General features: G+C 54.8%; 10 protein-coding genes across 10 annotated transcripts; 5 read left to right on the forward strand and 5 right to left on the reverse strand.

The window, feature by feature from the left end:
- Positions 1–36: 36 nt before the first annotated feature.
- DL89DRAFT_1438 (Profilin/allergen) lies at positions 37–826 on the forward strand. Its single transcript, XM_040883477.1, has 3 exons — positions 37–321; positions 409–675; positions 762–826. The coding sequence occupies exons 1-3, from the start codon at positions 211–213 to the stop codon at positions 762–764; spliced, it is 381 nt and encodes a 126-aa protein (XP_040746841.1). The 5' UTR covers positions 37–210; the 3' UTR covers positions 765–826.
- DL89DRAFT_263665 (uncharacterized protein) lies at positions 810–2,001 on the reverse strand. Its single transcript, XM_040885929.1, has 3 exons — positions 1,852–2,001; positions 1,535–1,757; positions 810–1,494 (listed from the first exon to the last, which is right to left on the reverse strand). The coding sequence occupies exons 1-3, from the start codon at positions 1,971–1,973 to the stop codon at positions 889–891; spliced, it is 951 nt and encodes a 316-aa protein (XP_040746842.1). The 5' UTR covers positions 1,974–2,001; the 3' UTR covers positions 810–888.
- Positions 2,002–2,118: 117 nt separating this feature from the next.
- DL89DRAFT_289376 (Las1-domain-containing protein) lies at positions 2,119–3,535 on the forward strand (the record flags this gene model as incomplete). Its single annotated transcript, XM_040889951.1, has 2 exons — positions 2,119–3,198; positions 3,242–3,535. 2 exons carry the CDS (start codon positions 2,119–2,121, stop codon positions 3,533–3,535), a joined length of 1,374 nt encoding a protein of 457 aa, XP_040746843.1.
- Positions 3,536–3,725: 190 nt separating this feature from the next.
- On the forward strand, positions 3,726–4,820 carry DL89DRAFT_289377 (P-loop containing nucleoside triphosphate hydrolase protein; the record flags this gene model as incomplete). The annotated part of the gene is made up of 4 exons (XM_040889952.1): positions 3,726–4,100; positions 4,132–4,566; positions 4,658–4,737; positions 4,787–4,820. The coding sequence occupies 4 exons, from the start codon at positions 3,726–3,728 to the stop codon at positions 4,818–4,820; spliced, it is 924 nt and encodes a 307-aa protein (XP_040746844.1).
- A 59-nt stretch (positions 4,821–4,879) lies between these two features.
- Positions 4,880–6,635, reverse strand: DL89DRAFT_253584 (uncharacterized protein; the record flags this gene model as incomplete). Its single annotated transcript, XM_040885196.1, has 3 exons — positions 4,880–6,391; positions 6,420–6,537; positions 6,622–6,635. The coding sequence occupies 3 exons, from the start codon at positions 6,633–6,635 to the stop codon at positions 4,880–4,882; spliced, it is 1,644 nt and encodes a 547-aa protein (XP_040746845.1).
- Positions 6,636–6,761: 126 nt separating this feature from the next.
- On the reverse strand, positions 6,762–8,396 carry DL89DRAFT_263667 (uncharacterized protein; the record flags this gene model as incomplete). The annotated part of the gene is made up of 6 exons (XM_040885930.1): positions 6,762–7,048; positions 7,122–7,409; positions 7,502–7,692; positions 7,717–7,844; positions 7,885–8,189; positions 8,238–8,396. Coding segments are annotated over 6 exons (1,206 nt in total), but the record flags the coding sequence as incomplete, so codon positions are not given.
- Positions 8,397–8,906: 510 nt separating this feature from the next.
- On the reverse strand, positions 8,907–9,929 carry DL89DRAFT_273521 (Mo25-like protein; the record flags this gene model as incomplete). The annotated part of the gene is made up of 3 exons (XM_040889073.1): positions 8,907–8,996; positions 9,022–9,451; positions 9,481–9,929. The coding sequence occupies 3 exons, from the start codon at positions 9,927–9,929 to the stop codon at positions 8,907–8,909; spliced, it is 969 nt and encodes a 322-aa protein (XP_040746847.1).
- Positions 9,930–10,557: 628 nt separating this feature from the next.
- On the forward strand, positions 10,558–11,161 carry DL89DRAFT_263668 (uncharacterized protein). Its single transcript, XM_040885931.1, has one exon. The coding sequence runs from the start codon at positions 10,686–10,688 to the stop codon at positions 11,067–11,069; it is 384 nt and encodes a 127-aa protein (XP_040746848.1). The 5' UTR covers positions 10,558–10,685; the 3' UTR covers positions 11,070–11,161.
- Positions 11,133–11,733, reverse strand: DL89DRAFT_1482 (uncharacterized protein). Its single transcript, XM_040883501.1, has one exon. The coding sequence runs from the start codon at positions 11,619–11,621 to the stop codon at positions 11,196–11,198; it is 426 nt and encodes a 141-aa protein (XP_040746849.1). The 5' UTR covers positions 11,622–11,733; the 3' UTR covers positions 11,133–11,195.
- A 1,111-nt stretch (positions 11,734–12,844) lies between these two features.
- On the forward strand, positions 12,845–13,463 carry DL89DRAFT_263671 (uncharacterized protein; the record flags this gene model as incomplete). The annotated part of the gene is made up of 4 exons (XM_040885932.1): positions 12,845–12,938; positions 12,988–13,074; positions 13,120–13,218; positions 13,309–13,463. Coding segments are annotated over exons 1-3 (223 nt in total), but the record flags the coding sequence as incomplete, so codon positions are not given.
- Positions 13,464–13,727: the final 264 nt, after the last annotated feature.

The raw sequence follows: 13,727 nt of genomic DNA on the forward strand, positions 1-13,727 counted from the left end.
TACAAACAAAAACAACCCTGTTTAGGTTCCGGCCAAGCGATCCGCTGCTTTTTGAACACAAAAGAGTGATCAATCGGCCCTAACCCCGTGCAGCTATTTTTAAAGCTCCTCCTTTGACTACGGCGCTGACTTTCCCTTCTCATTTGAACCTCAATTAGTCCTTTTCTCATTCCCGCTTTTCCCTCTCATTATCACTAGCTGAGTATAATCATGTCGTGGCAGCCGTATGTTGATTCCAACCTCGTTGGCACTGGAAAGATTGTCAAGGCCGCAATTTACGGTCTAGATGGCGGACAGTGGGCGTCCAGCGCTGGCTTTGCGGTAAGTTTCTCTGAATTTCGGCTGGTCAATCAAGAGGCAAAAGGCTACCGGCTCCCATGCCTGCTAAACTGTACTTTCTGCCACTAGCTTTCGCCTGAGGAGTTCCAGAACATCAAGGCTGGGTTCGACGACGCGGGTGTTCTGCAAGCCAACGGTATTCGTGCTGCGGGCACCAAGTACCTTGCGCTGCAGGTTGACTCGACCCACGTGCACGGCAAGAAGGGTGCCGACGGCGTGCTGATTGACAAGACCAACCAGACCATCATTGTCGCTGTCTACGACGAGAACACGCAGCCGGGAGAGGCCAACAAGGTGCTGGGCTCGGTGTCGGACTACCTGAGGGGCATCGGATACGTAAGTTGTTTGCACTATTTTGAGCGTGTATGCTGTGCACCCGGTACTATATGTGCTGCTAACCTTTTCCTGGATCCCTCGTGTAGTAAGGTGCGAGTCGCGGCTGGGCAGACTGCAGGAGATCCCCTCGCTTCTAAACCGTTCTTTTATTTTGTTCAAACCCAATACAAAACCCTATCTACCTTGTTTTGTAAAAGCGTGGGGTGGGACGGGTCAATTGTCTGTGCTCCCCAGGTCCTCTAGCTGGCTCTTGACATCCTCATCTGTAGGGTCCAGCTGGTGGGCCCTGTTGAGCGCCTCCACTGCACGGTCAAATGCGCCAATTGCCTCATCCTCGTCACTGGTTACGCTACTCAGCACCATCAGCACCTGCGCCAGCAGCTTGCAGCAGTCAATGTCGGCTTGGCGTGCTTCCAGGTACTGGACAGCCGGCTCCAGGCGCTTCTCGATCAGTCCGGTCTCTTCCATGCTCTCCGCAGCGACAAGCGCCCACCGGAACACAGCCTTGGCGGTAGTGAAAAGAGTAGTGTCAGTGACACCCAGAGTGCTCTTGCCCTTTGTGTCTGCGTGGTGAGCCCACAAATTGGCGGTGTCTGCAGCCTTGAGCGCAATTTCCAGGATGTTGAGCTTGAGCTTGCGTGTCAGCGCAGGCACCTCGGACCGCGCAACCAGCGACGCCAGCAGGATATCGATGGCATTGTAGAGGGCTGCAGAGTCGGCAGAATCCTTGATTGGCACAAGAGCACTGACAATGTCCTCAGACGCCTTGGCGAGCTTATCGGCACCCACGATTTCCCTCGCAGCTTCTTCGGCATCGTCCTCGTCACAGTCCGGGATCAAGCCAGTTCTTTTGGTCAACACACACCTCGAGCACGGCCTTGCGGCTCCTGATCAGCGCCACCTCGCTCTTGTCCTTGTCGTCTTTGCACTTGTCGGCGATTCTGACAGCATCCTCCGCAAGGTCGCCAAAATCAACATACTCGGCAAACTGTATCAGTGTCTGCGCATGGGCAATGGACGGCTCGGCGCCAAACTTGCTAATGGCCGTCTCATAAAGCGTGGTGACGACATTGCGGTCAGCGCTGTTGGCGGCTTCTTGTGCGGCCATGGCGGCGATCTCGATTGCTGAGAGGTTGAGGACTTCCGGGCCTAGGGTAACGGCACCGTCGGCGCAACCGGTGCAATCCGGTGTCGTCGCAGTCGGGCGTGTGGCCAGGCTTGGAGGTGCGCTGGCGCTTGGCATTGGAGGTGGTGGAGTCGGCAGCCGACCGTTTGGCCGTGTGTCCGTCAATTGGCATTGTCTGAATTTTAAATGTCAAGGAGCTGTGGGTGAAAGAGACGCGTTTCCTACGTGCCATCTCGAATGCTTGTGATCACAGCAAAAAAATTTTCGATCTCGCTGGCAAACTTTTCTTCTCCACTGCAGTTCAATTTCTATTCAAAATGTCCCTAATTCCCAAAGTCGTTCCGTGGACCAGCACTGAAGAGTACCTGGGTGTCTCTGACTGTCTCTACTCTGACGACATCGTCGAGCGGAAGCGCGGTGTTGGCATCGTCAAGGCGTGGCGAGTGCGCGGGAAAGTGCCCGCAGCCATCGACGCTACAGCCAACCTGACAGAGATCTGGGTAGCCGACCAGGAGCGCAGCACCACCATGACCAACAACCAGCTGCGGCACATGTACACGATCGCCATCGTTCGGTTTGTCAACACCATCGTTGATCTGGAACAGCGCGGTGTATACGCACAGTCAGTCGCAATGCTGGCGAACCGGATTGGCATGCCGGCGTGGTTTGTCGAACTGCGACATGCCGGTACACACAAGCAGATTCCGAGCCTTACGGTGCTGCGGTCGGCGTGCGACCAGGCGCTTCAGTGGCTGTATGACCATTACTGGAGTAAGCAGTCGAGGACATTGCCGGCAGACACATTGCACGAGATCCAGGCATCGCTGGGTGCATACGTTGAGTCGAGGGCGGCTGCCGGCGATGGGAAAGCGAAGAGCGTGAAGGCAGAGAAACAGGCGTTGGGAGTGCTGGCCGATCTGGTCGGTAAGCTGCATATAGATGCGGTTCGGTTGTACCTTGTCCCAACCCTACTCGAAGTTGGGTTTCTGGTGCCAACAGATAAGAAGCTGCGGCCCAAGTTCCCAGACTGCAAGCTCACATACGATGTCGTTGCGCTGTGGAAGCCGGCGTTCAGGCTATTCCAAGAGACCTGGGGCGACTTGGTATTCTTTGAGGAACTGCTGTCGGGAATCGTTAACCTGCTGTGCCCAGATTCGTCAGAAACAGGAATTTTTGGCATGGCAGATGACGCAGTGGGCACCAGCCATGCAGCAGCACTGGTCGGGTGGGTGCATTGGATCTTGCAGGTATACTACAGCCCTGACGATTCCACAGAGACAATCAGCATTGGCAGCTTTCTAGAGTGCTGCCTGCGCAACCCAAGCTACTATGCCCGGGCACTGCTCAAGGTAATATCCACACATGATCCGACGCTGAAGCGCGATCTGCGGCCGTTCGTTGACTTATATGGGCAAGGCATTGGCAGCGCTTGTGGCTGAGGAGGCCAGCGCCAAGAGCAAGGCCAGCAAACAGACGCATGCTAGCGAGAGCGATATGATGCAAGAAGAAGCAACAATGCAGAAGCGGCTCGACGAGTTCTTTGGCCACAGCGACGATGGCATGGAGGCGGTGCCTACCTCTCATATGGATGATGTCCCGGCAGACAAGAGCAAGCCTATGCGCTGGCAGCGGGTGCCCGAGGAGTCGTGGGTGCCTGGCCCGATTGGAACCATCAACGGCGGCCAGATCCCGAGCCTCGAATGGCCGCTGTGGCTGGACACCATTAGCCACTGACCAGATTTCCTGTGATCGTCTGATTAATAATATTGCGCCTTGCTAATCGCATCACCGCAGCTCAATCAGCGCGGGTGGCTGCCCAGGTTTTTCGCCCTGCAGCTGCTGCTGTTTGCTTCACATCCCTCCAGTTCGTCCCAAATTTTACAACTTCCGACACTATTAAACCCCTCGTAATTCCAGCAGCAAGATGGGAATCGCAGAGAAGATTGCAGATATCGAACGCGAGATCAACCGCACGCAGAAGAACAAGGCTACCGAGTACCACTTGGGTCTGCTCAAGGGCAAGCTCGCCAAATACCGTGCCGAACTCATTGAGGTCAAGAGCGGTGGGCCCAAAGGCGAGGGCTTCGATGTGAAGCGCAGTGGCGATGCCCGCGTAGCTCTGATTGGCTTCCCATCGGTAGGCAAATCGACACTCCTCTCGACAGTCACCGAAACCGAGGCCGCAGTCAGCAGCGTCGACTTCACCACCCTGACGGCCACGCCTGGCCGGTGGGAGTACAATGGCGCAACAATCCAGCTCCTGGATCTCCCTGGAATCATCGAAGGCGCTGCCCAGGGTGTGGGTCGCGGAAAGCAGGTTGTGTCGACAGCACGCACCGGCCGATTTGGTTCTGATGATGCTGGATGCGACGAAATCTCACATGCAGCGGCCACTGCTTGAGAAGGAGCTGGAGGCAGTCGGCATCCGGCTGAACAAGCATGTGCCAAACATTTACTTCAAGGTGAAGACCGGCGGCGGGATCAGCTATAATGCCATCGCGAAGCAGTCAGTGCTGACAGAAAAGTTTGTCTACAACCTCCTGCACCAGTACCGGATCTTCAATGCCGAGGTTCTGGTGCGCGAGGACGTGAGTCTGGACGATTTTATCGATGTGGTCGTCGGCAACCGCATTTATCTGCCATGCCTGTACGCGTACAACAAGATCGACGCCATTACGATCGAGGAGGTCGACAAGATCGCACGCGAGGACCACACGGTCGTGGTTAGTATCGAGCAGGACTTGAACATGGATTATCTGAAGGCAGTCGATCTGGAATTACCTCGACTTGCTGCGTGTTTATACGAAGCGGCATAGGCGAGTTCCCAGATTTCAGCGAGGGCCTGATCCTTCGCAGGGGGCGACTGTCGAGGAGGCGTGCAAGGCAATTCACAAGACGCTGCTGGAAGGGTTCAAATATGCGCTGGTGTGGGGCAAGTCGGCCAAACATAGCCCACAGCGTGTAGGGTTTGTCGCATTTGCTGAGCAACGACGATGTCATTGAGATCGTGCGCAAGTAGACGATGCTTGGGCGTTGGCAATGTGGAGCAAATAAAACGAATTTAATAGTATGCATGGTTCATGGAAGATGTCTGCTGCATTCGTTGCCAGCGATAGCCCTGTCCGCCGTGTATACTGTGCTGGCCATTGCCGCGACGCGGCTCTGGCATTTGGCAACCTCTTTGTCCCAGTCTGTGGTGCAGAGGAGGTAGGTCTGAAACGACAGCGCTGTTGCCAGACTGGCACTGTGGCCGAACCAAAGACCCGCGAGCTCCCAATGGAATACCCACATAGCAACCAAGCCAGCAGGTATTCCAACCAGGGCAAACGAGAACAAACGGACGCGAGCAATAATGCCCTGCTTGCCTTGTCCACGCAATATGCCGTTCAGCGTAATATTGACGCCCTGCATAGCTCCAGCGATGGCCACCCATGGAGTATGCACGGCCACGATGTCGATGACCTCGCTGTTGTCAGTAAACCCATGTGGTAGTGCATATCTGCAGAGGAAGAATCCGAGAGCAAGCATCCCAAATACGAGTGCTGACAGTACTGCTGTTGCCAGAGCCGTGAGACGGACATGGTTGGAAAGAGCCAACCCCAGATGGTTGCCGACACGGTTGCATGCAGCGATAGCAAGCGCATACCCTAGTGCAGATGGTATTGCTAGCAGTGCCGTGAGCACTGTCTGTGCAGCCATTGCTTGTGTGCCCAGCAGCACCGATCCAAGGTCAATGATGTGCATTGAAGCCATCCCCAAGAGCCTAGCAATGAACCCAGCAACACTAAGCTTGGCCATCGACTTCCAGCCATGCAGTGCGGTAGGTGTCCAGCTGCCCCAGCACTGATATCCATCAACTACAGCTATGAAGATGACCGTGGTGGTGCAGCGTGTGACCATGGTGCAAACATTGACGAATGCAGTGCCCAGGACTCCAGCCGACGTTGACTGGTCTGAAAGAAGCAGCCATATGGCAGCCCAAGCGACTGCAACCCCAGCAGGTTGCGCGACAAGAACGAATCTGCGGATACCTTGTGCAAACAAAAAGCTGCACAGGAACTCGTAGGCCATCAGCAAGACATTTCCAAAAAAGCAGACATGCACAAGCCGACCAGCCATTTCAGCAACATCTTCAGGGACACCAAGCACCTTGAACACGCACATAGAGTTCCACCACAAAGGGCAAAAAATCGCCATGGTAGCAAGCCCCATGAGCATAGCGCGCTGTAGCAGAACGCCGAGAATTCGCTTGTCCCTTGCTGATGTGAAACCCTGGCTGCAGTACGTGTCGAGAGCCATCGAAATGCCAGCTGTAGGTGCGACTCCGCATATATTAGAGTATAGTTTTGCGAGGTTCATGCTCATCAGTGCAGTGTTTCCAAATCTACTGACAGCGGAAAGCATAGGAATCATTATCAGCGGCTGCGCAGTTGACGAGATAGCGATGGGTGCAGCAGAGCGAATAAGCCATAAGAGCTCCTTCTTGACGAAGGACCACTGCACAAATTCGCCATTGCCAATGTCCACAGCAGCGGGGAGCTTGGCCGGTTTGAATTGTAAGCCAGAGGTTGTGGTTCCATAGTCAAGGCACTGTTTGATTGAAGTCGGGTATGTCCACACGCAATGCACATGTCTCAGGTGAATTGGTTGTGTTCCATGGCATGTAACCAGTGTGCTTATGCCTGAATGAGGTGAATGCTGTAGAGCCGGCGGAGTATATGATACAAGTGTCTAGGCTAAAAGAGAGCACAAGGACGAATCGGCAGCAAAACATCTTCGCTCTAGTTGACCAGATGCAGTTCGGCCAACTGCAAACACACATGATTGCAATCATGTGTACCAAACCCAATTACGGCTGCCACCTATCGGGCGAGACAATATACCAATATGCCGAGTGACGTAGGCCAATGACGACACAAATTGCGTATATAAGCATGCAACTTTTACGCATTTTATCGCTACACTATCCTGTGGAATCAGAACATGGCTATATAAGCATATCCTATATGTATAGACAATTACTCTTTGAAGCAGATACATGCCTATATATGCGACATGAACAATTGGGATGCAGAAAGGGCCATCGAAACGTAGTATGGCTATCGACCACAATCAAGGAAGTAGCCTGCCGTCTGCATTATTAACGATAGCGCTATTAGCTGTGCTTGACGTATTGACAGTCGCTGCAACACGCTTCTGGCAAGCAATGATCTCCTTGTCCCAGTCTGTTGTCAAAATGACACAGACCTGGAATACCAACGCCGATGCCAGGCAGGCACTTGAAGCCAAGCCAGAGACCAGCCAGCCCCCAATGGAGTACCCAAACGGCAACCGAACCGACAGGCACGCCAACAAAGACAAAGGAGAAGAAGCGAATGCGGGCGATGATGCTCTGGCGACCCTGTCCGCGCAGAATGCCGTTCAATGCCATGTTGACCCCCTGGATAGCACCGGCAACAGCTGTCCACGGGATATGCGCTTCCAACAAATCGATGACTTCGCCGTCGCTTGAGAAAATAGGAGGAAGCGAGGTTCGGTTGTAAACCAGCACCGCTGTGAGCATACTGAATAAAAGCGTTGAAAGCACAAACGATGTCAGAACCGACAGCTTGGCGCGATTCGGCAGGCCAGAGCCCAAGGTGGTTGCCGACACGGTTGCAGACAGCAACAGAGAATCCAATTCCCATGATCCACGTTGACCCCATTCAGCATTGACAGCACTGCCTGCGCTGCCATCGCCTGCGCGCTAATGAACATCGAGCCAAAGTCAATGACATGGATCGACAAGGCCTCCAAGAACGACACAATAGTGCCTGCAGCACCGAGCTTGGCCATTGGCATCCAGTCGTGCAGCGAGGCAGCGCGACCACCCTCCCCAGCACTGGTGATCCCTCCACTGTAGCAATGAAGATGACCAGTGATGGTGCAAAAGGCCAATGCGACACCCAGGATAACAAACGCAACGCCCCTGATTCCAATTGACGTCGACGGGTTAGCAATCAGAAGCCAGATAAGAGACCAGCCGACGGACAAGACCGATGGGCTGTGCAATGAGCACAAATCTGCGGATGCCTTGTGCAAACAAGAAGCTGCGCAGGCACTCGTATGCAATCAGCAAGACGACTCCGATGTAGTATACACGCAGGATCTTGCCCGTGACATGGGCAACTTCATCGGGCACGCCAAACATCTTGAACACATGCTCAGAGTACCACCACAGGGGATAGATCAAGGTGGCAACAACCAGGCCAATCAGTAGTGCGCGTTGGAGTAGAACTCCGAGAATTCGCTTGTCCTTTGCGCCGGTGTAGCTCTGGCTGCAAAACGTGTCAAGGGCCATGGCGATACCGGCCAGCGGCGTAATAGCCGCCCAGTCCGGCGAAATAGACTGGTGAGGTTCATGCTAGGCCAGGGCTATGGTCCCGAGCCGGCCGACGGCGGCTAGCATTGGTGTCATGAGAAACAGCTGTGACATCGAGGAGGCAACGATAGGTGTGGCTGCGCGGATGAGCCAGACAAGTTCTCTCTTGACATGAGGCCACTCTGTATATGTATCGGGGCTGAGGTCATTTGTGGTTCCGCGGTTTTCCACAGGTCTGGTGAAAGCGGGTCGATTGTTCCGTATTCAAGCGCTGCGTGGTCCTAGCTCAGGCACGCCGTTCAGCAGGGCACCTGTTTCGGCATGGTTGCCGTGTGTCATGATAGAGGGGGATATGTGTGGCGAGGAACTAAAGAAAAATACGTGATGACTAATGGGTAGTGGAGGGAAGAGATGCCAGGCTCAAGCTTTTGTTTCTGTTTCACGACTCGCAGCAGCCCTTCCAGCACACTGGCCAAGGGTTTGTGCAAACCTGCTGTCATGATGGTGCGAGAATTGCCTCACTGAAAATCCCTGGAGCATCGTCGGAGAACAATCGGAAGGCGCAGTGGAAAGTCCGTGGTCCCGACATGCTGACATATCGTGGACAGTGTGACCGCTGCTTCATGCTGACATGCGATGCGTACCTGATGGCAGGATAGATGCAGCAAGTAGACGATCCGTGGGTGGTGCAGATATCAAGGAAAGTATTTAAAACACATGCGAAAAGAGGGTGTAGCAGAAAAATCAGACCTGGGCGGGCGCTCGCAGTTTCTGGATCTCGCGGATCAAGAAGGCTTTCTCGTCTTTGAACTGCTCGTCGCCGTCCTTGTCAACCTGGAACTTTGCTCAAAAAGCCCACCAGCTTGTCCTTGTTGTTGCGCAGAATGTTGTACACCTCTGGCGTCTTGTTTGGGTTAGCGACAAAGATCTTGAAGATATGGAAGGCCTCGTACTGGATGCTCTTGCTCTTGTCGGCCAGCGCATTCATGATGAGCTTGAGGTTGTCGCTGTAGTTGATGTAGCGCGTCATGGTGTGGAAGTTGCGGCGGTCAAGCAGGATCTCGCCCAGCAGCTTCAGCGACTGTCTCCGGATGACGTAGTTGCTGGACAGAATCAGCTTGGTGTACTTTTCAAAGAACGCATCGTAGTTGGCGTTCAAAAAGTTTGTCGCTGGTGCCTTGAACTTTGTCAGGGCTTCGCGGAAGTTTGCAAAGGCATCGCTGGCCACGTCAAAGTTGGGGCCCTCGACGTAGTCAAAGAAGTTGAAGAACTCGGGGAGGCCAGGACGGCTGTGGTCAGGGACTCGTGCTTCAGACACTCGCGCAGCATGTTGCCGCAGAACACCGCGGCGTCAGGGTTCTCGTACCCACGCACAAGGTCCCTCAGCACCGGCTCGCGCTTCAGTAGGTACTCGATGGTGGGCTGCCGTGTGCCAATCTTCCGGCGCAGCAGCATGCCAAAGATGATGCTGACCTCCTTGCGTGTCTCAAACTCCAGACGCGACAGGTTCGTGATAAGCAGCGGCAGCAGCTCCGTCGTGTATATTTCCTGGGCCAGCTGGGCAACCTGCTCTGATGTCACGTCGGGGACCTTCTTGTCGGCGCCGCCCTCGCGCAGTATTGATAGCATGTTGGCCACGTTCTTCGAGATCTCGTCGTTGGCCTTGTTGCGCTGGTGCTCGCCGTTGTCTAGTTTTGCCATTGCCTCATGGGTTGCCTTGACCAATTCGACCGGGCCCTTTTGCTTCGATTTGAAAAAGAAGTTCATAGTGGAGGAAAAAGGATTCTTCGCTGTCGGGAGCTACAAAGGAGCAAGGTGCGGAGCGGCAGGCAGGACCTCCTGGAGACTTGAGCAATAGTGTGTGGACAATTTTGTCGGCCAGGGGTTGACCCGGAGCGCGTCCGAGGGCTGCGAGGGGAAAGAGACCGCTGAGACCGGTCACGCTTACCTTGCGGATAGTGTGTGAAAATGCGACAAAGCAGGAAGGGGGGCAATAGAGTAAACAAGCGCTGGAAAGTGGGTGAGAAGAGGAAAGGAAGTAGGGCTGGCCCGGCTTCGTGGACAGTTCGCCTATTTCTGCGCGCTAAGCTTGGCTGCGTTGGCTTCGTTCCATGCATCACAGGCTGCGCGCATTGAGTTCTGCAGCTATTGTGCCTGTTCAGTGACACCCCCTATTAGACCAGGACAAAAAATAGTGCGCGACATCACCAGTCCCCTTTTCTCTTTTGCTGCCACCAGTTTGCTTAGTTTAATTTTGCTGAATTCGCCAAATGACAGAGCAGTCTCTCTTGCCCACTTCTGGCTTTGACCAGAAAAAGTACGACCAGGGTCTCAGCGAGAAGGACGAGGCCAACGACAAGTTCAAGGCCGGCGACTTTGTAGGAGGTATGTTTCTAGGGTTTCTACACTGTTCTATATTTGCAAGGCATTAGACGCAGCGCGCTGACAGGCACCCTTTTACTTGTAGCGCTTCGTGGATACCACCGCACGCTGCTGTACTGGCTGGGATTGAACTCGAACCCGATGGGCGGCACGACCACGTCCAAAGCAGATATTAACACGGAGGACGACATTTCGGACCTGGACAAGCAGATATCGGTTATTTATAGCAACATGGCGGCATGCCAGGTGCGTCTGAAGAAGGTGGGCCGCGCCGTAGAGTGTGCCGAGACGGCGCTGAAGCGCAACAAGTTCAATACCAAGGCCAAGTTCCGCCTGGTGCAGGGGCTAATTGAAGAGGGCTCGCTGATCAAGGCTGGGTCGCTGCTGGACGAGCTGGAGAAGGACAAGCCCGATGACGCAGCGTTCAAGAACGAGCGGGCCAAAATCGCGGCCAAGGAGAAGGAGGCAGAGGCCAAGCAGCGCAAGGAGCTCGGCGGCATGTTTGACCGCGGCAAGAAGAACTAAGCGACGCGGGGTTAGCGGCATGCCTGGGATGTGCGCTGCTGGCGGATGTGCCGGATGTCGGCCAGGTTCTCTTGCAGATACCGAGTGAATTCTATGTAGCAATAATAGCCAAATGAGCATACGCAATCATGGGTGCCAGGAAGTGACGTTTGATGATGGGGGCTTACCGGATACTGAGAAATCAGCAGGAATCACGACGAAGCCAGGATACTTTGATCCGCTGCCGTGGAACGAGTCCTTCCAGCTGCTGACAACCATCAGCGGCAGCGCGCTCCACTGCGCGTAGTTCAGCTCGGGCAGCCTGCGTTCGATTGTCTGGACGACCCGATTGTAGGAGCGCGGGTCGATGTCCTGGGCAAAGAACACCCGCGACCGGTCCAGCTGGGGCTGTGCCTTTTTTGCACTCAGGCTGCTGCTGCTGGGCGACCATGCCGACTGGCGCAGCTTCGCGCGGAACTCCTCGTACGGGTCGCGTGTCGGGGGACGAGCGTAGTTTTGCCTCGCCTCCCGGGCTCTCGCTGCTCTCAGCGCGGCAACAGCTGCATCAGACATTGGCGTCTTGCCGCGCCTCTTGCTACCGCCGCCCTTTGCCTCGATCTCCTTTGCGGCTGTGTCGACTTCCTTCGCAGTCTCTGCTGGCACAGGGACATTGAGCTTTGCGCACAGGTCCAGGAGCTCGCGCGCACGTTAGGCACCCAGGTACGAGCGGCTGGAGCGCGGGCCGTGGTCTAGGAAGGAGAAGCTCAGCTTCTGAAGCGAGTTGTTGGCCCGGAGCATGAATTCGATCGGCCCAGTGGTGGGCTTGTCGGCGGGCTGCTTTGTGATGGGCGCCATGAGAGACTGCAGGCGCTGGACAGCCTCCTGGTTGATGCGCTTGGCGGCAGGCTCAGACGCAAAGAAGTCCGGGTGCACCTTGAGCAAGACACCGCGCAGCAGGGGCTTGACCGCTGCCTCAAGCCGCTCCATTACTGAAATGCCAAAAGAAAAACGAAAAAAAAAAAAAGGAGAGAAGAGCGCTAAAGGAAACTAGAGATAATCACGCTTTGATTTGTCAGTGGGATGGAAGTCGAAGTGCTGCGCGTACACATTTTTTCGTCTGGGTCGAGCCAAAGGAACAAGCACACAGCCCTTGCTCTTGGCTCTGTTTTTCTCCTTCTAATTCCCTCCCTGTGTACATATTCGACAATACCTGCCCTCAGCCACGGTTTAATACATGAAGTCCACGCCAGTCCCCAGAAAGCGCTCGCGAGACGACGAGTCCATTGAAGAAATTCGCTCTGGCAAGCGGCCAACGAGACCCGTCCTACACACAGCACAGCCATACTGCGCCGTTTGACGTAGACACATACTGGCAGCACCAACACGAGCAGCAGCAGCAGCAGCAGCAAGTACAGCAGCAGCAACAGGCATTGGCGAATTTGCACCTGCAGAGCCAAATGAGCCAGCCCAGTGTCGCCACACCCGCCACATCGCCGCCGTCTATCGTTTCGTACTCACCAATCGCCGGCGACCCGGACGAGTTTGACGAGGACGACTTTCGGGCGTCGAGCGGCGAGTACTACCAGATCAACCTGCTGCTGCACCATCTGCATCGGGAAGCGGACGATGCGGCGGAAGCCCAGAAATGGCGGGTAAGCCCCGATGCTGGCCAGGGCAGATTACGTCTGCCGCTCTTTCTGGAATAAGCGAAGGAGAGGGATGATTGACGCGAGCGGGTCGATTGTCCCCTTCGGTTCTGGTTGGTCTTCCATGTCTGGCTCTTGCGCTATTTCTCCCATCTCACCTCTTGTCTCAACCTGTTATATACCTTTTTCTCTGCACATATCTTTCCAATGAATCTCAAACTCGTGAACGCCATCGACTCCGCGTGTGGCATGGCTGCTGATTAACATCATTGTTGCGGCGCTGTGGATTGTAGCAGCCATTCTGTACTTTGTTGACGGGTACTTTGCGTCGGTAATGCAGGGCATCTTTTTGCTGTACGTAGAAGCACAAGCGCAAGTGCGTGTCTGTGGACGCTTATATAACTAACGCTAATATGCCCTTGTAGCATTGCTTGGCGTGGTGTCGATTGTGCTCGAGTTTTATCGCCTGGACGTGCTAATTTCGAGCTGCGGGTTCTTCTGGAACTTTATGGGCCGGGGGATATGTAAGTGCGATGCCGAGGAACGCACCAAGAAGTTGCCGCTGGGGCGTGAACGACACTAAAACACGCCAACCATCCGCTTTCTATATATAGTTAACATACTGTAGGTACATTGCCCAATGCGACACCAGCTGCGCATTCTTGGCGCTGGCGTTTTTATCAGGATTAATTTAACTTTCGACAACGGTACTTTTTTGTAGTATCGGCTGCGTCGTGTTTGGCGGCAAGGTATACACGCATGTAGCCGGGGGCTGACCTGGGCCGTCGGTCTAGCGTACATTGGCCTGTGGTTCACTGCGTTCGAGCTGTATCCGGTCGAGCGGCCGCCAGTGCACGCGTACCCAGTGCCGGATCCGTATGTAGGCAACCAGGGGTATGCCGGGTAGAGAGCGAGGTCCGGAACACGGGATGTCTTGGCGTTTCCACCCTGGATTCATCGCTTAGAGGTGTCCGCATCCCGGGTTGGGGGAGGGTCCAGAGCCTCTGGATTCTCGATGACGATTTCGCGACCA

The sequence above is a fragment of the Linderina pennispora genome (assembly GCF_002104995.1).
Source record: "Linderina pennispora strain ATCC 12442 chromosome Unknown DL89scaffold_1, whole genome shotgun sequence".
Taxonomy (NCBI): Eukaryota; Fungi; Kickxellomycota; class Kickxellomycetes; order Kickxellales; family Kickxellaceae; genus Linderina; species Linderina pennispora.